The sequence below is a fragment of the Oculina patagonica genome, chromosome 8 (genome assembly GCF_052425735.1).
Source record: "Oculina patagonica isolate OP01 chromosome 8, crgOcupat, whole genome shotgun sequence".
Classification (NCBI taxonomy): Eukaryota; Metazoa; Cnidaria; class Anthozoa; order Scleractinia; family Oculinidae; genus Oculina; species Oculina patagonica.
Window position 1 is genome coordinate 8911737 of NC_135765.1, and position 22368 is coordinate 8934104.

The window sequence follows — 22368 nt, forward strand, 5'->3', positions numbered from 1 at the left end:
TTTTAGTGATCGTCCAGAAAATTGATAAGGAGTTATCCCCTGGAAAAAAATTAGTACGTCTGATGCGCGGAGGGCATCATTTTGCAATCATTTGGCCCCAATATACCTTATTCTCAATTATATGCACGTCTTGCATGATTTTTTTTTGTATTTTCCCCATCCCCTATCACTTTTCTTATATATGGTCCTTCCCTAAGCTCAAACGAGTCTCTTGTAGCTCAGTGGTACAGTATCCAGACTAGATACCAGGAGATCTTAGGTTCAACCAGGGTTGTACTTAGGTGTTTTTTAATTTGTCTGCGGGGGCAAACTCAACACTCCTTTAGTATTTTTTAGTGTTTTTTTTTAGTTTTCCTGGCGGGGCAACTGCCCCCTGTCCCCCATGTCCCCACCTCCCCCTCCCCACTCCCCTCCGCTATGGACGGCCCTGTCAACTCCTCTTGGGAGAGGTCAGAGACTTTTTCTTTCTGTAAAGTATACCTGTGTCACTGACTCACTTTTAATTCGGTCCATTAACTTTGCGATATTGGAAGGGCTGCATTTATAAATAGTTCCAGTTTAAAAAGAGAAAGCATTACAAGCTTTTAAAATAGAGAGAAATACATTGCTTTATATTAAACCTGTTAAAACTGAAAACGGAAAAAGAACCGATTTGTACAAAAACTTGTTACCAACCCTAACAACCAAGCCGAGTGAGAAATTTATGCAGTGCGATGAAGTATGAAATAAAGCCGCATGACGCAAATGAATTCCTATAATAACAAAAGAAAACAACACAAAGGCATTCTTCAGAAATAATACTCAAATATGCGCATAAGTAAAACAGTTCGCCACTGAACGAAACACTGCGAAGAGTTTTGCTAACTAGAACTGAAGATGAAGAAGACCTCGGGAGTGACGATTCAATTTCTGGCAATTCTTGCAGCCTTCATTTCCAGCGTAGCTGCTAAAACGGAAGCAGGTAAAAACTACAAAATTAATTGTGTTGTTGCTCTGTGTCGAGCGAGCGAGCTTTCGAACGTAATTTGTTATGTAGTACTCGTGTTTGTTTACATGATATTCTGATATTTGTATTGCTTCTTACTTATAGAATGAAAATATAATTATATTATCGTTTTACTATTGATTTGGCTTTTTCGACCTCTGATATCTCAGTTTTGATTTGTTTACACGAATACCGACTAAAGTTCATGAGCAAATTAAAGTCATGCTTACATGCTTGCTTTGCTTGTATTTACAAATACTGTTGTATTTGCAAATATATTTTAAGTACTGAAACTGACTGACTGACTGATTAACTGACTGACTTTGCTCATACTAAGTTATATGTATTGCAGGATTTTTTTAAAATGTTTGGCTTGAACTTTAATAGTTTGTTATTTGCATTCTGTTCGAAGTGTCATTCACGATAAAATACTTCATGATAGTATAACATGGCTTTCAAATGCATGGACGAATTGAATTTACTATATTTATGAAAGGGATTTCAACCGAACTCAGTGCTGCTTTTTTATATCTCTTTTTATTTTATTTCCAAAGAATTTAAAACCGCAGAGCGTACAAAGTAGATGACGTTAGATAGTAATACCTTAAAATTTTCCAACCGGAACAAATCAGAACATGTGACTCCAGACTTTTCCTTCATCCAATTTAAATATTTGGAATTCAAATTATGATGGTTCAAACAGAAAAAACAAAAATATGACAAACATTTCTGTCATGCAATTTGAGGGAAGACCTACATACGACGCAAATGTTGGCATAATAGTTACGCGAAGAAGTTCACGTATGGTCGTTATACATATTGCTTTTAAGTTGAAGGTTTTCAATCTGTCCCTCTGCTAGTACTAGTTGTGGTCTAGACATAGCGCCGAGGCCTAAACGGTTTGCTTAAAGAACGTTCAGGCTATCAAATTTCCACGAATGTTTCGCTTAATTTATTAGTCCCCCAGGCTAGTGTTAATTAGATCGTTCTTTCATCTCTACAGTTTTTTTTCGGGGATTATACTTTTTCAAGTATTACTTAACGCACTGCGGTACCCCAGAACTGAGCTTAGTGCCCCTTTAAATTTTACCAAAACTTTACAGGGGAAGCTTGATGACCGTTTATTGAGTGACGAGAGAACCCATATCTCCAGGGGGAGGGGACTCGCCATATTACAGCAAAATGCTTGTCGTACCTCAGCTTTATAGGGGTGGCAAAAGAGTTGGGACGAGAGGACGGCTGACATTTCAGACTATGTCTTTATTGAGCCGGGTGCTCAGCACATTTGTAGTTATCGCGATACCTTTACCCGAAATTTATTCGGGTTATTTGTTCACAAAAGCGGATTTTTTGAAGCCAAGTGAACTTTAAAAAAACATGTTGAATTTATTCCTGTGCAAGCAGAAAGTATTCGATATAACCGTCGTGTTAACTTTTCAGGGAAACTAACTGGGGCCCATAAGGGACGGACCATTAGAAAAGTGATGGGGGGGTGGGGAAAAAACAAAAAAAAAAATCATGCAAGCCAAAATGGTAAGAAAAAAAAATCGTGCAAAGGGGAAGGCAAAGAAAAAAAAATTCGTGCAGAAGGAAAGGTTCTAATAAGCTCTGAAAATACGTGTCATCATTTAACACTTGATGAGATCAATTATTCGACGAAATATATGGTGGAGAACGCTGAAAATAGCATTTCCGAGCATAAGAAATTTCAACATTTTCTGGAGGAGCATGCCCCCAGACCCCCCTAGATAGATTCTGATCATAAAATTCGTTTAGCTCGTCTCTCTCCAGCCTGCGTAGATTGCTTGCTAGTTAACTCATTTCTCAAACAGATGAATGGTACAGTGGGTGTAGTTTCTGTTGTCAATTCCTGTCAAATATGATTTCTGCAGTAATTAGTACTGAATTTCTATTACGTTTTGTTTTAGTTTTTGCATATGTTTATGTCTAAGTTTTCCCACGGACTTTACATAGAAATATGTGAAAAACACAAATCTGTTATACGAAGTGAGAAATTCATCCTGCTTTGGTGTGTTAAGAACCGAAAGAAGATGTACATAGAATCACAGTGTCCATTATGGATATAGGACACAGGGTGGTGTATGATTGAGATCGCACTTTAAAAGCTGATGTCAATTCAAAAACCTCTAATCCATTACAGACAATCAAAAAGACTTTTTCCTTATTAACTATTTTTTGTAGAAAGGGGTGAATCATGTTTATTTCCAACCTTCGATCAGGGCTTGGTCAGTCAATTTTGAGCTAGAAGGAAGGGGTGGGTCACATATTTTTCTTTTCCAATTGCACCGCCCCTTGACCCCCTCACCCCTCCCCCCCTCTTAGTACTTATTGACAGTCCCTAACGGATGAAATCAATGAACAACAGCATTTTTAAAATATTTAAACTATTAAGCAAATAATCAACAAAGCAACATTTGTCAAAAACATTGTATAAAGTAGCAATACATGGCATTTGTCTGAAAAAAAAAAAAAACATTTGTCTAAAAAAAATTCGAGCAGAGGGTTTCACCCGAAAAAAAAATTCCTGCACAAGAAATGGACAGAAAAAAAAATTCGTGCAAGCCGAAAATTCCCCACCCCCCTATCACTTTTCTAATGGTCCGTCCCTAAAGGGAGCCTGTGACCTTGTAGAGACTCCTTCACCCCTCCCCTCTTGTTTATCCTGCTTGCAAACTGAAGGACCTTGCAAACTACTCTGGGGCCTTACCCTTCTTGCAAAAGGAACCTTGCGTTTCATCCTACTTGAAGTAAGACCTTACATACTTTGAAAACCACTCTAGGTTTTTAAATTGTTACTTGAGGTGAGAAAATTTTATTTTAAATAAATATTTTTTTTTAGTGTATGATTTTTTTAGGAACAATAAACAATAAATGCAAAATGATAAATGCAAAATGATCCCACGCTGCTAATAAATAAGCTGGGGTCCACATCATAGCAACAGAGTCTATTTTACAATCATTTCTGTTAGCTAAAACAATTGTACTTGTAGTTCCTTGTGCTGGACCTCAAGAAGGAATCCCAGGGGGGTACTTGCAGTATACATGACGGGGAGGTCCGACGTATTTTTTTGGGTTGAAAATTTACACCCTCGGTATTTTTTTGGGTCAAGAGATCTGTCATGTATTTTTTTAGGTCTTAAAGTCTGTTCGATTGAATAAATCAGTAACGAGGTGCTAGGTCTTGTACTTTTTGGGGTAAAAAAAATTTTGATGCCAGGTATTTTTTTGGGTGTAAAATTTCAGGCTCATGTATTTTTTTGGGTTCCCAATATGAAGCTCCGTCGGACCCCCCCGTCATGTATACTGCAAGTACCCCCCCTGGGGAAGGAATAATGATGATATCTCATGTCCTGTACATAAACTTTATTCCAAAAACTTTCTTCAAATGAGAACACACAAGCAAGAAAGCTTTTTTGACTTAGAAAGAACAGAAAAGTTTTCCACACTGTTTCAATTCCTTGATGTAACATGTAGGCATCACTATATCGAGAGCAAAAGTTCGAAAAAGTGTATTTAAAAACACCATGCATGTACTTCAACCAGTTATTTATATGTTTTTATGCGTTTCCATCGTAGAAGAAGACAGAGATCTGATTATCATCTTGGCAGCTGTGGCCCTTGGTGTCCTTGTTATTGCTCTGTTTCTGCTTATCATCAGTTGTTGCTGCTTTTGGAAAATGTGAGTAGTCTTTTAATAGTATATACTAAAACAGTGGATAGCGTTTTTGGCGCGCGCTGATTGGCTACTCAAACTCCGAATGTCCTTTGCTATTCACCTCCGAGAGCAACGCGCGCGGGAAAATTGTGATCTTTGACAGGAATAAACTAGTCAAAAGTCATTCTTTTAGACTATATTATCTCACTGTTTCCCGGCTCGGTAAATATCCACCACTAGCCACCTCCACTTCGGTGAATAGTTATTAAAAATTAGAACGTACCTAGGACTATTGCGTATCCTCGAATATAAGTGACCGCCCATCGTTGACAATTCAAGAAAAGTTGCCGGTGATCGAGGTTTCCAAACAATATTATCTTGAGACGTTTGAGTGTGTTCTGTTTCGGAACGGCTGGAGTGTTATGGCTCATTCCAATCTATTCTTTCATGTTTTTGCCAAGATTAAAATGCTTACTGATAGCTTCCCCACTCCCCAGTAAGGAGAATATGGACTAAGAACTCACGCTACATATACTACAATCATTTTGACGTCATCTTTGTTTGAAAATTAAAAGAAAAAACATTTTCAAGTTTTTTCTTTACTTTTATGCAGTCATTTCAATATTCCTTTTGTTTGGCACTGGAATTGATTATTTTCATATTTATTTCTCTACTAGGTTGAACAAGAAAGAGAATTATTAGCAGCAAAGTAACACGTCTCTACGCCAGCTCAACTCAATTTTTCTGCGTGTAAATGACTGTCACTGGGTAACTCCATCAGTTCCTCAGAATATCAATCTTTATAATAGTTTTTGGCAGAATGTTCGTGTGCCGGAACTGTTTCTTTAATGACCACAATGTTATTTATAGTACGATGATATATTAGTTGAAGAAAACTAAGTTGAAAGAAAACAACGTTTACTCAGCTCAATATGCCATTTCCGACTTACCCTTTGCTTATGTTTCAAAAACAGCCTACGTCGTCGTGCGAAACCATTCAAATGAAAATGAGTTTGATTTGCATGAAAATGGACCTGTAGGTTAAAAATGGTTTCGCACGTAGACAAAGGCAGAAAAAAAAAAACAGAGGCAAAGGGTACCTCAGAAATGTAAGACTTATACTGACGTAAAAAGCATCGCGGTAGGCACATGTGCACCTATGATAAGCTAAGAGAGTAGACAAGGCTATCAATTGTTCTCTTTCGAGGTCATAGCAGAAGTTTAAAGGCCAATATCAACTGAATGAAATAGAGTTTACAAACCGATACTACTGGTGCATGTAAGTAAAAAAGGTAATAAGAGTTAAAAACAAAAGTAAAACAAAATGTAATTTAGAATTAATGATGTGGAGGCTCTAATCTACTCATGCTAAACGAAAACAAATAGAAATAAATAAATAACGTCTTGCTTTTTAAGGATGCCTTGTGTGTTTTCATTTCTTTCCCGATAATCTGATTTTCTGAAGTCAGTCAGGACCTGGGGCCCATCGCATGTTGATTGAAAGTGTACATTTTTTTACCCACCCCTCCCTGTAATTTTCGCGACGTCTTTTACGTTCGTGATACGAAACAGCCGGTCTGCATTTAAACTTGGTTTTTTTAAATTCTATTAGAGAAAGCATTTTGAGCCCAACTAGTTAAAATTGCTATGCAAAAGCTGGAAAAAAAAGTTATGCAAAGAAACTAATCACAGTTCACTAGGAGACAGATACCAGAAACCGGCTGTTTAAGACTGATTAATAACTCTCGCACCCTAGCTGAGTTGTTACAATGAAAAAAAGCATGACGCAAGTGCTATTAAAAAAGTTCTGTTAATAACAAAACTTAAACAACAAAAGGTATTCTTCTGGAAACTCGAATATGCGCATAGCTGAAACTGTTCAGTCGTGACTGAACAAATTATTTCGAATAATCAAAGAACTTGCCTGCGAAGTCAAGACACAGAGATTCAACCAAGATCACGATGAAGATCATATCAAGAAAGGCATTTCCTTTGATAGCATTGCTTGCAGCCTTTTTTTCAAGCGTGGTTGGTCAGAAAACAGAAGCAGGTAATTAAAGCTACGAAATAAATAACGGTGTTGCTATGTGTCGAGCAAGCAGGCAATTTTTGAACGAAGTTTCACATACTGCACTTATGCGTATACGATATCCAATCGTTAGCTTTCTCCTAAAATGAAAACTGTGTTTTGGTACCTAAACGGCTCATTTGAACTTAAATATCTCTGAATAGTTTTGCTTGCACGCAAACCATCTTCAGGGACGAAATTATTTAGGTTCGTGAACAGAGCCGTTCGTTTATTCATTTTATATATACTTGGTGATCATCTGACTAACTGACTGACTGACTAACCAACTGACTGACTGACTCAGTGACTGATTTACGGTCTGACTGACAGATTTATCGACTGGCTTATTGATTTGAGTATTTGCTAATCATTTCATACGTTGCAGGTTGATATTTTGCTAGTAGTTCTTGTCATTTGTATTGTGTTTTAAGGGTCAGTTCTGATTAATATTTCAAGGTACTTTAACACACTTCCATGTGTTTGAGAAGACCGAGCTTTATATATACGTAAAAGTCATCGACTGCATGCTTTTATTTTGTTCTGAAAAAATTAAAAGCTTCAAAGTATACGAGCTGGATCTAAGATGCATGTCGTGAGAAATTAATACCTCGAAATTTTCCATCCGGAACTAACAATAACAAAATGCTTCCAGAGTTTTCTCTTTGAGTCGATTGACATTTTTGGTTTATTGGAATGGTTAGAAACGAAAACAACAAACAACGGTAAATACATTTACACCTAATTACAATAGCGGTTGTCATAGAAAAAAGGAAAAAGTTAAAAGTCAAATAGGAATTAATTGAGCCATGCGTGAAATCTATTCGTACAAAATGCCTCAAAATACAGAGAAAGCTGTTTTCTCGCCACTCAAATACAGTTTTGATGATGGCATTATGAAATTACTGGTTTATTTTACGAGAAGGGTTACTATCCATTGCTCTCAATTGACGTTTGATTGGTTAAAGAAGTCACGCTGTAATTTTTTTAACCTTCATCACACTTTCTTCCTACCTTAGCAACTAATAAACAAAACTCAAGTTTGTACGTCACTTATCTCTTTATAGATTTGAGTTTGAAAGTAACAGAGTATCACTGGCAAACGTGCATCAATTATTCAACTGTTTTTATGCATTTCTTTTTCGTAGAAAAAGACAGAGATCTGATTATCATCTTGGAAGTTATTTGCATTGTTATCCTTTTTGTGGCGCTGGTTATACTGATCATTAGCTGCTGCTGTTTCAGGAAAATGTGAGTCCTTAATTTAATTAAACAATTTTCGAGCTGGCGCTTTTCTCCGCCTAAGTAGCCTAAAGTGACTACAAGTATTTCTGCTCTCTACCCCCGCCCTTACCCCTCCTCCTGGAACTGGGGTGCTAATCCGTCACGGGGTTAACTCCAGCATTTACTTACCTACTTACTTACTTTACTTGCCTTTTCTCCCTGTTTCAAACCGAGGCCACTAGAAGTCCGCATCCTTGTATATAGAAGTGAGTTAAGGCCAGCTACACGAGCAATTTTTATTTAAGAATTTTTATGTGTTCGTGTAGACAAGGAAACTTTGCTGTGAAGCTGGCATGTTAGTTTTTGTGTGACATATAAAAGCTGCCACATACGAAAAATTGCTCGTGTAGACGACTCGTCGCATAAAATGTGGCAAATATTGCGACAGAATATGTGGTCCCCAAACTCCCACTGGGCACTGTGCGCGCGTATAGTGTATAGTGTGTATAGTGTGTGTGTGTGTGTGTGTGTGTGTATTATGTGTATAGTGTGGATTATTTGTATAGTGTATATGTGTATAGTCAGAAGCATATAACCCCTATGCTTCTGGTATAGTCTATAGCGTATATAGTGTAATATGTGTATTTTTCACATAAAAATTGTCGCATAAAACTGATTGACCATGTAATCCCGGCGTTATATTTGCACGTAGGGTAATGGGCTCTGCGCACGTTCATTGTCTTGAATGGAAGGGTGTGCACTTCGACTGGTTAGGGACGGTCCATTAGAAATAACCGGAGGGGGGGTGGGGGGGGGGGGGGTAAAACATTTTCGGTGCAGGAATTTTTTTTCTGGGGCACAAGCTTTGCACGAATTTTTTTTCGCCCAAAGATACAGGTCTTTTTTGTACCGCATCTATGATTTGCGCAGCAATTATCATTATTAAATTATTATTTCATTTTTCAGATTCGTTCTCTGAATTAAGCGACATTTAGGGACCGTTCATTTTTTTATGGGGTAGCAGGAAGGCTGAAGGGATTCGATAGGTAGTGCCTGTTAAATATAAACCCCCCTCTCCTTATTAGAAATTTTTACCCTGGTCCCTCAACAAAAAAGATGGCAGCTAAAACTTATCAAGCTACACTTTAGAATATCAGACAAAATTGCAGTTTAAAGTGATAATAATAATACTGTTTGTGCTTTTAATTAACTGTTTACTGCGCGATTGTTAGGGTGGGTCAGGTGTGTTTGCAACCAAACAGTTGATAGGATTAAGCTGATGCTGTTCTCTCGTTACATGACAAATTAGAGGGGTCCGGGGGCATGCTCCCCCGGGAAAATTTTAATTTTCAGAACCTCAGAAACGCTATTTTAGCCATTCTGATGGACGTTTATAGATGCCATCATATAACACTTACAGGTAATTCCGTTGCACGAATTTTTTTTTTTTTTCTGGCACAACCGCTTGCAGGATTTTTTTTCCGACTAGTTTCCCTAGCAGGAATTTTTTTTTTTTGGTAAAAGTCACCCCCCTCCGGTTATTTCTAATGGTCCGTCCCTTAAAACAAAAGAAAAAGACATCTTGATAATGGGTTATTCGCCGGTACCAAATTTAAAGTCTGGGTGTTGAAAGGCTTTGCGAGTTTTAAGTGTCTTGCACAGTATGAACAGATCAACACAATGACCTCGATAACGATAGAGTCCAGCGCTTTCGTCATTAGGCCCGCGCGTCTCCCTAAATTTATTTTGTTTTCGCTGGAAACTGTTTTGTAGTTACTTTTAACTAACTTTTTTTGTATTTACATTTCTTAACTAGGATGAAGAGGAGAGAAATAACTATTAGCAACAATGCAACCTGTTCTCAAGACCAACTCAACTCAACTCTTCTCTATAATCTGCATTTTCGGTGTGCTACTGTTTCGTCGTTAGAAGTTACAAAAGGGAACTATAATAGTTTTACATACTTTATATAATATAAAGATTTAATGCTAACACACCAGCATGGAAAAAAATAATAAGCTGTGCAATGTTTGTCATTGTACATGTAGAACCAGCAAAACCTTGTTCCCAGGGCTTTTCCTCTCCCCGCCTATTTTACAAGGGTAAAGCCCTGGGAACGAGGTACAATTTTTTAATGGCAACTTGGTCTTGCGCACCGTGATAAGATAGTAAGATTTGGCTGTCATTGTCAAATAGCACTTTATAGTTTTCTAGCGATGTATATATCCACCTTTTTATATAACAAAACCAAGAGAAAATAAAATGGACTGCACCAAGATTCTTGGGTCTTGGAATGTGACAATATATACAGGAAGAGAAGGACTGGTATCCAGCTACGATCTTCTTCGAATGATGTCCTGAATTGTTGAATGAATGTAACTGCTTTTCTCTATTTTTTCAATAAAATTTGTTCTATGCTCACCGACTTAGCGCGCTTTGCAGTATTTTTTTTAAATCTATCTACCATTCAAGGCCAAAATATTGGGAAGGAATTGGTGCAACAAATCACCTAATGAAACAGAATTCTGTGGCTCGTTGGCATTTTAAATGACGGAGCGGGAATGCTCGCGTGAAAGCCTGGTTTACTCGTGCGACGCAAATGCAAGGAAAAACGTGTAATCTAACTGCGTCTGCCTATCTGACGTTCCTTGGGTTTGCGTTGTTCGTGTGAGCGTCGCTTGCATTTGTGTCGCACGTCTGAACCAGGCCGAAGAGTTGTGAATCATGGCCAGAATCACACGAATTTCCCGAAACGCTATCTCTTTTCGCACTACGCATAAGTTGCCAACTGCATAGGCAAGAAAAGGGTGAGATATTTTTTGATGTTGGTATAAGTGAAATACACTTTTTCAGTTTTTATTCTCGTTAGCGCTTGTCATTTCTTTCAATGGTCGAAGAATTTGGTAGCACTTCAAGACAATATCCCCAAGAAAACGAAAGGACATGTACTCTATAAGGAACGATCGAGTTTCTAGATCGTCCATCGCGCGGTAATAAGAAAGCGCGCGAAAAAAATTGATCGCGTGCAAGGAGAGGGGGAGAGGCTACAGGGGGACCGGGAGGGGGTGAGGTAAGGCTACAAATAGGCTAAACAAACAAAAAACAAACAAAAACACCATAGTTTAAATAAAACGATAATCATCTTTATTCATAAAATTTAAAAACTCTATAAAAACCCCTTCTAGGAAATCACCGCGAATAGAAAGAGTATCGAAAAACACGTTAAACAAAGCTCGCGACTAGATGAGATACCTTGTAAGGTGGCTCACTAACACCGCTTTAAACAAAGAAACTGTAAAACACAAACTTCAATTAAACCGGATTATCATATCCCCTAATTATTCTACGAAAACCCAAGATCTTGCCTTGAAGAAATGCTGAAAACTTTCTTAACTCTCATTAAACATTATAACCCACCTACAAGTTATCCCATTTAGTCGCGAACATAATATAAACCGCTCTCTGTGTTATAAATTAAAACAACACGAAAATCCTCTTTTTTAAAATCACCTCATCAAACGCAAGGTATAAACTTTTTAACTTTTTTAGTCTTTCAGTCCTTTTTTTCTTGTTCTTTTTGTGGGTTGTTTAACTATTTTTTTTTCGTTTTTTGAGTTTTTGTTTTTTTCTTAACTCGGTCCGGTGACAAAAATCGGTTAAATATATTTTTGTTCACTAATAAATAACTCTAGACGACAAATGTTAATTTATGATCATTCTCTATTAAATCTCATTATGGAGAAAAAGTCTTGTCCGGGTATGTTTACTGAGCTTGTCGGTGCAAGAAAACCCGACGATAACCGACAAGCCTTCGGAAAACTAGACGAGCATTTCGACTGCAACACGAAGACAGATCGAAAGGAAAAAAGGTTATTTGTTCGTCCAATCCAGAAGGTTTATAAATAGCCTAGCTATAATTAAAAGTGGCCTTAAGAAACGTTAAAGGTCTTTTAAGAAGTCTACTGGGGAAAAGGTTCAACATGAACAGTTTGATTGTATCAGATAAACTAAAGTTAAAGGTGGTTAACGGTAATTTAACTGAACAGTTATTGTTGTTGTGAGGCGACGGCTGTGAAAATGGAATGGCTGGGAGATTTGAGATAAGAGGGGAGATAGAAACAGTTTAGCTAACGAGTAGCCAGTTATAAGTAAAAGTAGCTTATTCTAGGGACGCAAAATTGTAAGGGAAACCAAACAAGATGTGTAAGGACGAAAGCAAGCTCTTTCTTTCCTTCTTTCCCTTAAATCTTGAATCCTGGAATAGGCTACTTGTAGTCAATGTTGCAATTTCATTATTTTGATTAAATAATTGAACGTCAAGAATACCCTTTATAATAATAAGTAAATTATTTTGTTTTTTAGTTGTTTCTTTAGACGTTTTTTTATATTGTTTTCCTCAGTTCTTTTTTGTGTCAATCAACTATAAATAAATAAAATGCGCTGAATTACCTCCATAAAATGGCAATGTTAATTGTTTGTTTCAAATGTCTCGTTCTGAAAATGAGTTCGACATTTTCGCAGTAACGCATTTAAAATATAGCGTTACCGGCGTTGTGTGACTCGACTGCTGTGACACATCAAGGTGCTGACGCATTATGGGTGTCTGGTGGTGTGCTCAAGTGTACTGAACCAAGAACTCTTTGAGCTCGTCGTGTACCGATGGAACAAGCAGGCTATAAAAGCTGCTATCATGAGTGTTAACATGTACTGGCGGGAGATTCGGTCTGTGATGTCGTTTAAAATCGAGCCGTCTTCCAATGTCTCATACCTGCGAAACTTTCTCCACGACCACAAGAACTTCTCTCGGCGGTTGCAGTGGCGAAAATGACAACAAGCTCGCCATGCTAGCTCGCATACTCGTTCTCTTTGGCAAATCCCAGTACCTATCTAGGTAGGATTGACTCGGGGCAAGCCGCAAGTTGCTATTGAGTTTTTGACACGAGCCCAGACTGGCTTTTGTGGACGTTGTGGGAACAGAGGAGTCCGGTGATCTAATGCCATCAAACGGGGGCTTTTCGCTGTCTTCATAGAGAACAGTCTCCGCGCGGCCACGTCCGTCGTCGCAAAGTTCTTGAGGCATGAGGGCCGGTACGAGAAACAGCAGACACGTCGCCACAGTTGAACAGGCACCAGCGACATAGAAAGCGATTTGGTAGGAGCTGGAAAGATCGTAGATCATACCTAATGAGAGAAAAAATGAAAGAATGCAAAATGCGATTAGTGACTCATTTCTTCAAATAAATTTATCCAACTGAGACCTGCAGTATGAAGATTTAATGTCACAGGTTTTTAGCCAAATTTAAAAGAAAAGAAAACGAATGAAAATTGATTGAAATATAAAAGTAATAACTCAAAAAAGTGAAGGGACATTTTTCAATAACACCGTCACGGCAAATACAAAAGAAGGTACGGATGGACAAAAAGTGAAGAAGATTAAAACGGATTGCGATGTGGGTTTTTGAAAAACTGTTAGGCTAAACAGTTTTCAAAGTTAATCTCGTTTGTTTGTATTATAACGCCCGGGAAACAATTGGTTTGTAATGAAGCTAAACGGTTCTGGCATTTAGATCTGACCCATAGAAGTAATTTCATTCCTAACATTAAAGTTTCAGAGCGAGGTTTATTTGGCAAAACGTAATTAGAGAGTAAACTCAGCTGTGACACAGTCCCTTTAAATTCCAGCATTTTCATTTAAAGCGGTGAAGGAGGAGAGGGAGAGATGGGGGGGAGGGGGTGGAGTCAATTGTTATCGAGCAATCAAGGTGTCGACATTACCTGCTAGAGGGGGTCCAGCAATAGACGTAATGGCCATGAAGAAGAACTGTACACCAATACCAGCCGCTACCTTGTCCACACCAACGATATCAGCACAAAGAACAGCCAAGAGTACCACATAACAACCATCAAACACACCAAAAACAACCATGTAAACTACGAGGCCGGCATAACTCTTAGTCAGCGTGCTTAAAGTGTTCGCTACGCCAATGACCAACATCGCTATCTGGAAGCAATAGAGTCGGTTCACTCTCGGGTGGTCGCCGAGTTTGCCGAAGAAGAGCCGACCGAAAGTCGAGCCTACCGACATCATGCCGATCAGCGTGGAAGATTGTGAGTTCGGTATGCCACATTCCTCGGCGTAGGCAGGCTGTGGGAGAAAGAAACGAGAACGTTTTGTTTAAAGGGACTATGTCGCGGATTTTAATATTTTTACAGAAATTTTTTTTTGAAATATTTTTTGGTCGGGGGGTTTTTTTTTTTTTTAATTTCTAAGCACTTCTGATGTCTGTTACATGTACTATCTTTTGAATGCAAGTTCCTTCACAGAGGACTAAAGAACTTTCATTTCATTTTACTCGATTCTCGTTAGAAATCACCAAGCAAAACAAGAAGTCAAACTATTTTGACTGAGCCTGGAATTATTGGAGACTGCTGGTATTTTGGTCATTGCCCAGTTGTAAAATAGAATTTTGGTCGTTTGTCAACAGTCTCATTTTGGGCTATTTGCCAGTAAAAGTTGGTAGTTAAACTTTTGGTTTTCTAGCTGCCGTATAGGATAGTTCTATTTTTAAGGGTACCCTGGCCTTTAAATTGGGAAGAACACGGTAAAATACGCGATATGGTTGTATGGTAGAAAAGAAGTATTAGAATAACGGAGGGAATATATCAAATGTGTTTAGCTATTGACATCCGCAGGCAAGGCCAATTTATACTGGCTTCCGACCGTCAACAAAACTAGACCATAATTCTAGGCATTCTAATTACAAAAGTATTGTTTTTACTAAAATTGTTAAAGATAAGCTGTACTGTGGAAATTGATGAAAATATCACTTACCAAATGCACAAAAGGAACAAAGTAGCCCATCATAAAAGCGCTCAGAGAAATACACCAAACCAAGAACGCTTTATTCTTGAAGACAGTGAAGTCAAACATTGGCGGTCTCTGTCGTTTAGGTTCTTCCACTACTTTTTCCACCTCTTTTTCTTTACCGGTTTGACTGGGCACTCTATAAAGCAAGGACCCAATGGTGCATAAACTCAACATCCCTCCGAAAATCCTTGCTGCGTGGGACCATCCAAGATTGTTCACTGCAAGCTGCATGAGGGGCCCCATGGCTATCGTACCCACGCCACTCCCGGCCGTGACTATACCGTTTGCAAGACTGATGCGCCTGGCAAAAAAAAAACACAAAAAAGTCATTAAAAATTAAGATAGAAAATAAAAATAAATTACCTTTATGTAGACACGGTGAGGATTAAAGCTCTAAGCTTATGGGGCCGTGCATTCCCGATCGAATTTTAATTTGGAAGTTTGGTTGTTGTGAAGGGAGGAAAGCCGGAGAAAAACTCTCAGAGCAAGAACGAGAACGAACAACAAATTCAACCCACATATGACGCCGAGTCCAGGACTCGAACCCGGGCCACATTGGTGAGAGGCGAGCGCTCTCACCACTGCGCCATCCCTGCTACCCTGAATTACAGATTAAAGATCTTTAAGCATAACATTTTTTTACTAACCTTTCAAACCAATATGGAAGGGACCGGAGGGTTGGCAAGTAATTCATACTGGCGCCTACTCCCCAGAGGACCCCAAACGTGAGGTAAAGGCGGTGAACGTCCTTGACAAATGACGATAACACAAATCCCAGCACTCCAAGCAAACCGCCAACGAACGCCACTACCCGGCAACCAACGCGTTCACACAATGCTGACGTCACTGGCGCGAATAGGAACATCATACCGAGGCCGATTGAAAGAACCCATGCTGAAATAAAAAGTAATGAAGAGAAAAAAATTAAAGGGACTATGTCACGAGGATTTCGCAGATTTATGGTCTAAACTGTTTTAAATAAGTAGTAGGCATCTTTACCCATGAAAAACATTCTCTTTGAAGATTTAACTGAAGATATAACCTTTATTCGGGGATAGAAATCAAACTTGGGCTATAAATATCTATTTTTTTAGAAGGCGCGCGGAAACAACTTGAAAACATTGGCAAACGTTTTCAAATTGCAATCAATTTCCATCCGAGCCATTCGCAGCCAAACGCGCTTTTAAATAGTTTTAGTGCACTTAAATAGCAATTGTTAATAAAAATGGACCATTATTTTTAAGTTTCCTACGACACAAATATACATTTTGCTGTTAAACAAGTCAATTTTAAAACCTTTAGGTTGCAAGGAGCTCTTATTTTTGCTTAGCTATAGGTATGGATCGTCGAAGTCTAGGAAACCTCGAGATTCGCAGATTTGAGACGTGATACCGAATGTATCGGACGTGAACCATTGTAATTTCATTATTGCCACTATATGGGGCAATCATTTGCTCGCAAGCCAAGTCCACGTTCGAACATTTATAATCCGGAAGGTTATAAATCAAATTAAGTCATTTAAGTTTACATAGAAAAGTGCCTCGAGCAAAATAATAAACCGCACGTTACGACACGATCACGAACTCAACGTACGATGTTTGCAGAAAATAACTTTTTCCGTTTCTGAAAAGAAAAAGTCCCACACGTTGAAGAAACGGAGAGAACCGAAAAAACAAAACAAAAGGCAGATTACGACAAAAACTCATTCAAAAAAAAAAAAAATTACTATAACTGAAAAAGTAGAATTAAGTTTGTACGTGTTCAGCTGTCCAGGGGAGAGCTGTTTGTGAATAAATTCTTGTTAGTTCCCGTTAACTTGAACTTGTGATTTCTCAAAACACCTAAAGTCAACTTTTCAGCGATGAATCAAAACACGAAAACGGAACTTTCGGAACGAATTGCGTGGGTAAAAAGGACAACGGACTGGTTTGAAGAGGGTGGCAGAAAAACTCGACTTCCTGGCCAGGATTATGGCTGATGCCTAGCATATGCCCATTCACGATTTAAAATACACAACCCCGGTTTTAGTTTTGGCATTGGTTGCGCAACTTTTCCTACGCAGAGAATACATACCCACATTTAATCTATTTCTATGTTGTTTTTCGGCATTATCACTAGGCTGTGATATCAAATACCGACAAATCCTCGCGCCGCGCTCTATGAGACCCGGCATCGCAGCCACACCCCCACCCCCTCAACCAACAAGTGATTATCAAAGGTCGTTTCATGTAATTTCGCTTGGAGTTTGTATCTTATTTACGACTGTTTTTAGATTAATATGTATTACTTTCCTCTTCTTCTTTGGTGGGCTTTATTTAAGCGGTAGTGGGTAGACAGCGGAAAGCAAAGGAAATCGGATATTGAAACTAGAAACGCCTGGCATGCGGCGGGTTTTCTATCATTTTGTTGCCTGCGTAGCTGGCGGTTCTGTTGGGGTTAACACGCGCGCGCGCGCGAGAGGGGCACAACTTGCGAGACACGCGCACCTTGCGATTGCGACTTGAAAGCGAGCTATAATTCTGACTTTCCTCTTAATCGCATACGCGTTATAAACACAGGTTTAGATATGATTTACCTGACCGCTTATCCCAAAAGCTTTATCGTACCGGATTTGTAAAGCCTTGTGGAAAGCGCACGAGGACAAAGATAACATTGTTGATTGATTGATTGACAGACAGGAGTCACTTGTCTTGGAGCAAGCTCAAAACAAATATTGCAACATGTACCTACACGTTTAATTCTCGCGTTTTATAAGGTCTCCTGCAGAATGCAAACTAGCGGCACTGGGGAATGACTGTTATATTATCACAGCCTAAATTCTGTTTATACATCTGCTTTTTTTAATCATAATTGCATGTAAATGCAAGTGCCGTTTAATTGGAAAAAGTATTGAACAAAACAAGCCTTTATTGAACTTCTTTAAGAATAAAAAAGTTCTTAGAGGCATCGATTTCTCTGCAAACTGGAGCTTCGCCTTTGGAAGCCATTCGAAATAAAATTTCCGTGCATACATTTTTTTGCAATCTAGATTAAACCGATTTTCGCGATAAACTTCTTAACGAGGATCGCAAGCAAAACATGATTAAAAAAACACCAAGGAAAGCTTTCAATTAGCCAAGTGTCGCTAAATCTGTCAACGATTTGCATATGAATGAGGGCAGAGTTGTTTTTGTTGCATGCAAATCAAACGTTGCGGAGATCTAAACGATAGCAGCGTCCAAAAACAAACCTAAAATCAAACGCTTATTCAGAAAGTAAGCTTGCAAAAACTTCCTTTGCAAAGATAGCTTATTTCCTGGCCATGAAATAAGTTATGGTCATTTCCAGCATGCAACGAAACACAAAAGAGGTCGCACGCGCCTTGAAGTTGTTTACCTCAACGTGCGATGTATGCAAAACTCTCTGCCCCAATGCGAAGGTCAGAAAGTACTGGTAATTACATAACATAACTATAATTATCTCTAGCAGAAAAATACACTCGACCAGTGTTTGCAAACAGACTTGTTTTTTAACTCTGCGGATCTTGAGGTAACGATCAATTCCAAAATAAAAAGTAGCAATTGGTCTGCTGCTAGTGCAAACAGCATGCGATGAGCGAAAATTGTACAAAAATGGTCAATTTACAGTGCTATATGTACAAAAGGCATGTATGTGTTATTGATGTCAGCAGGGAACGGATATACGTATTTTTGATGTCGCAAGACCGAGAAAATGCCGACGGAGAGTAAAATACACCACACAAAACGAACGATTGCAATAAAATTTTTACATCGAGTTTGCCGGAAGAAAGAAAAATATTTCGCTTTCTTTATTGGCCCGGCCAAAGGTTCGAAATTTGCATACTGCTTGCCTTGACATTGCAATCTCACTTCCGGTAATTTATGAACTGTCAACTTGAAATAACGAACGCAAAATTTTTCAGAAGTTCTGTTTTTCTCGGCTCCCAAACCGCTACATAGATTCATATGAAAGCAGAATCACTTGCGGTTTACTTCGACTTCAGAAAAATATAAACAAAAGTTGAAAACATATCGAAAATCTAATTCTTTCCGCTCACGAAATTGCGCTCGATCGCAGCAACGCAGAACAACAATAAAGATAGAAATCGGTTATTCTTCTTTCCGAACGTTAGAATTGACAGACTGTTTAACTTTCGAGCGATAATACATTGAAGACAAAATATTACTTTGGCGTTGTTGATTCCAAGCACCGAATTTATTGGCTGGCTCGCCACATCCGGTAATTTCGCGGTCGCTTCCAAAAATTTTTTTTATCCCGTTCGCAACATGATAGCTTCGGCGAATTCGAATAATCTCAAAGAAATAGGATTTTATACTCGCGCAATTGGAATAAATGTACCTTAAGATTGAGGAATGGATCGCAAAATAGTTATCGATTGGGTCGTTTGGATAAATAAACCAAGAACCGGTGGCTTGATTCAAAAGCGCCGGGTTGACATTTCAAACGGAACAGGCGCTCTTGAAATCATGTTCAACAAGATAAGAGACTTCTGATGGCTTACATATAGACGCATATTGAAAGAAATTCAAAATAAAATACCTGTTTCTCCTTTGCTTTGCCTGAATTCTTCCAGCAGCGCCTTGTAGATAATGCCTGTGTTGTTCTGTATTCCCAGCACAACAAATTGTGCTATAAAACCGGCAAGGCATATAAACCATCCCCAACCACCGTCCGGGACGGATCGGACCTGAATTTCCACCTGAACTTTCTCGATTTCTTTGCTTTCTTTACTATCCTTTCCCATGATTGCAGTTATTCGGGAAATTTCTTCAAACGAGAGCTGTGAGACCTGAAAATGTGATGTTCTGTACTGCTCTCAGTCCGCGCGCTCCGCTCTCCAAGCGAGCAAATTTCAGGTGAGGGAGAAATTTTTTTTCGCCGAGTTGAAACTTTAGATAACACATGACGTAATGAACACCCTGAGGGCAAACACGCCCTGCTATTGGCTAAAAATATGGCATGATCAATGGGCGAATAACAGCGCAGATGTATTGTTGTGCTTCAAATAACATGCGCCCATTTGTGGAAAGCTGAGCGCTGAACAAAAGAAGGCTTGTGATAAACAAAGCTCACGAGTTCAGCATGTGATCGTACGCAAACATCCTTCGCATTTCTCGCAAATTCTAATCTCCAACTCCGATTTATTGCTTCCAGTGGATTCAAAAAAGCTGTATTTTATATAGGTGAGCAGTACCTGCTTTTATGACAGGTTTTTTGTGGTGTGACGTAGACCAACACGACGCTGTGATTGGCTGCGCTTTACATAAAAGAAATAAACAAGTACAGGTCTGCACGGGCAGGTAATAAGAAACCAATTGAAAGCGCATGGAAGCGGAAAAAATGGAGTGATATAAGAAAAAGCTTCAAACTGCTGGGTCCACGTCTTTTTATATATCAGGGGTTTTCCCCGAAATGAGACCACGAGGAAATATTGCATCAGCTGACGACCTTGTTGTGAACATGCCTCTAGCAAAAAGAGCTTTTCGCGATAAATTATTCACAAAAACTGTCACGAATTGGAGTCGAGCTGTGAAAAATAAATGTTGCGTTCTTGCCCGCAACTTGTTTATGCTACATGAATAACAATCTTGTTTTCCACATTTGAGTACTTTTTCGCAGACTTCAGTTTAATTCGAAAAATGAAAGAAACACACAGAAAATAAAACGAATGTTTTCCTTCACGGGTGATAATAGTTTATAATTACTTTTAATTGTTCAAAACACGCTGCGTTTTGCTGTAAAGTCTGGTGTTGTTTATTTCGGTTTTCAATCATCGGCCAGAATTATTATTAAAACTTTATTTTTTTTGATGAAAAGATGTAAACCAGGCTTCTAAATGCTCGCTGTTAATAAATTCAAACACTAAAGAAATATTTGCAATGAAATATTTAATATCGCTCCTAAGAGATCTGACAATTTTAACCGCTTTAAAAATTTAATGTTAACGTTTCCAAATTGAACGCATGAGAGAGCACAGTACAATTTGAAAGTAAAATTCAGTTCCGTGACACGAGTGTTGTAGAAAGAAGTCATCTGTAAAGCACGTGAATGATGAAAATATCGATATACACACGTGAACCTGTCATACTAAGAAAAAAAACAACATGAAAGCTACATTGTGCATGAAACACATGCTCAACATTTCTGCTACATTAATAATATAATGCTTGCTTAGTACAAAATTAACTTAGAAAACGTGCAAAAGCGAGTTTTTTTTCAGTTTGTATGTCGCGAATTTTTTTTTCGATTTTTGATAAGCCATTTGTTTGCGGCGATTCCCTGAAATCAGCTGATTAGTTTCTCACCCTCCCCCACCCCCCCTCTCCACCCCCACCAACAATTTTATTCTTGAAAAGTTAGCTAATCTTCTATACAACCAAAAGTTTCGCTGACGTTGTTTGCAGAGTTTATTAGTGAGGGAAAAATTTTGCAAATGTAGCAAATTCACATAATGGCATTTCGAAAATGCAAAATGAACGCACAGGAATTATTTTGGTAGAATTATTGAATGGCAGATCAAAATGGCTCTGAATAGAAATTTGAAGGCTGATTTTCTTATTACAAGCACGAAAAGCAGAAAAGGTAACTAGAAATGTTTTCGTGCAAAATTTGAAAGCTTATGCCTAGGGATTAAATTGCTGTTGTTATTATTAAATGCTAATATATGCACAAATATTGCTGAGATAAGCAATGCCCTTAAGGTCGCGGGGGATACCTACAGCATGAATAAATTCATGAAGCGAAATTTTGCTTGACCTGTATCTTTTAAAACGCTTATTTCTCGGCTGTTATGGGTGCGATTAAGCTCAAATTTTACAGAGAGATAAAGAAATGATAAAATATTATGTATGTCTTCTTTTATGTGGTAGATTGTACTTAACGGCGATGTAATAGCCACGTTTGTGTCAAATTGGGAAGAACATGATTTTGTGGCAGAGTTTGTAGAACCAGTACGAGACAGCACACTGTGATCTTGTCAAAAACTAATCAGTCAATACCTCTAGAGTGTCATAACAGAAGCGGATTTTTTAATTTAAAATTTGCAAGCAAGTTATGGCGGTTTAAATGCGCAAGTTTTTATTTAATGCCTTCTACCTCTTTCTAAAAGCGCTCATTTAAAATTCCGCCTCTGTTATGACACTCTACAATATCCATAGTTTACCTATCTGCAGTGGCAAGTCATGAAGGTCTGTATCCGCGCTGTATTCTCTGCCACAAAATTGTCGGAAAAGTCCAAACTTTGAGATTTCCGAAGGTGTCCCGACCAAAACACGATCAGTTTCGAAAGGAGAGATGTAATTATGGTAATTATATTCCACGCTTTTATGGTGAGAACAATGCGTTTTTTTATGAAGGACACGATTGTTTATGCCGAATATTATTGTGATTACTCTGAGTTGCAGAAACATTCAAATTTGAATAAAAATCAGCTCATAGACTTCCTACAATCTATATAAACGTATAACGCCAAGTGTTGTTTTAAATTGGTTAATATCAAAGAACCAGGAATTTATTTCTTTTTAAAAATC

At 38.4% G+C, this 22368-nt stretch overlaps 2 protein-coding genes and 1 long non-coding RNA gene across 3 annotated transcripts; 2 read left to right on the forward strand and 1 right to left on the reverse strand.

Annotated features, from left to right (window-relative positions):
* Positions 1-790: 790 nt before the first annotated feature.
* LOC144662653 (uncharacterized) lies at positions 791-5729 on the forward strand. Its single transcript, XR_013572491.1, has 3 exons — positions 791-961; positions 4583-4685; positions 5339-5729. It is a non-coding gene; the product is annotated as an uncharacterized LOC144662653 (long non-coding RNA).
* Positions 5730-6520: 791 nt separating this feature from the next.
* LOC144663351 (uncharacterized) lies at positions 6521-10375 on the forward strand. Its single transcript, XM_078524256.1, has 3 exons — positions 6521-6711; positions 7875-7977; positions 9767-10375. Exons 1-3 carry the CDS (start codon positions 6624-6626, stop codon positions 9921-9923), a joined length of 348 nt encoding a protein of 115 aa, XP_078380382.1. The 5' UTR covers positions 6521-6623; the 3' UTR covers positions 9924-10375.
* A 696-nt stretch (positions 10376-11071) lies between these two features.
* LOC144661914 (monocarboxylate transporter 10-like) lies at positions 11072-19719 on the reverse strand. Its single transcript, XM_078522617.1, has 5 exons — positions 19379-19719; positions 15466-15712; positions 14783-15119; positions 13726-14095; positions 11072-13131 (listed from the first exon to the last, which is right to left on the reverse strand). The coding sequence occupies exons 1-5, from the start codon at positions 19581-19583 to the stop codon at positions 12713-12715; spliced, it is 1578 nt and encodes a 525-aa protein (XP_078378743.1). The 5' UTR covers positions 19584-19719; the 3' UTR covers positions 11072-12712.
* Between the last annotated feature and the right edge of the window lie 2649 nt (positions 19720-22368).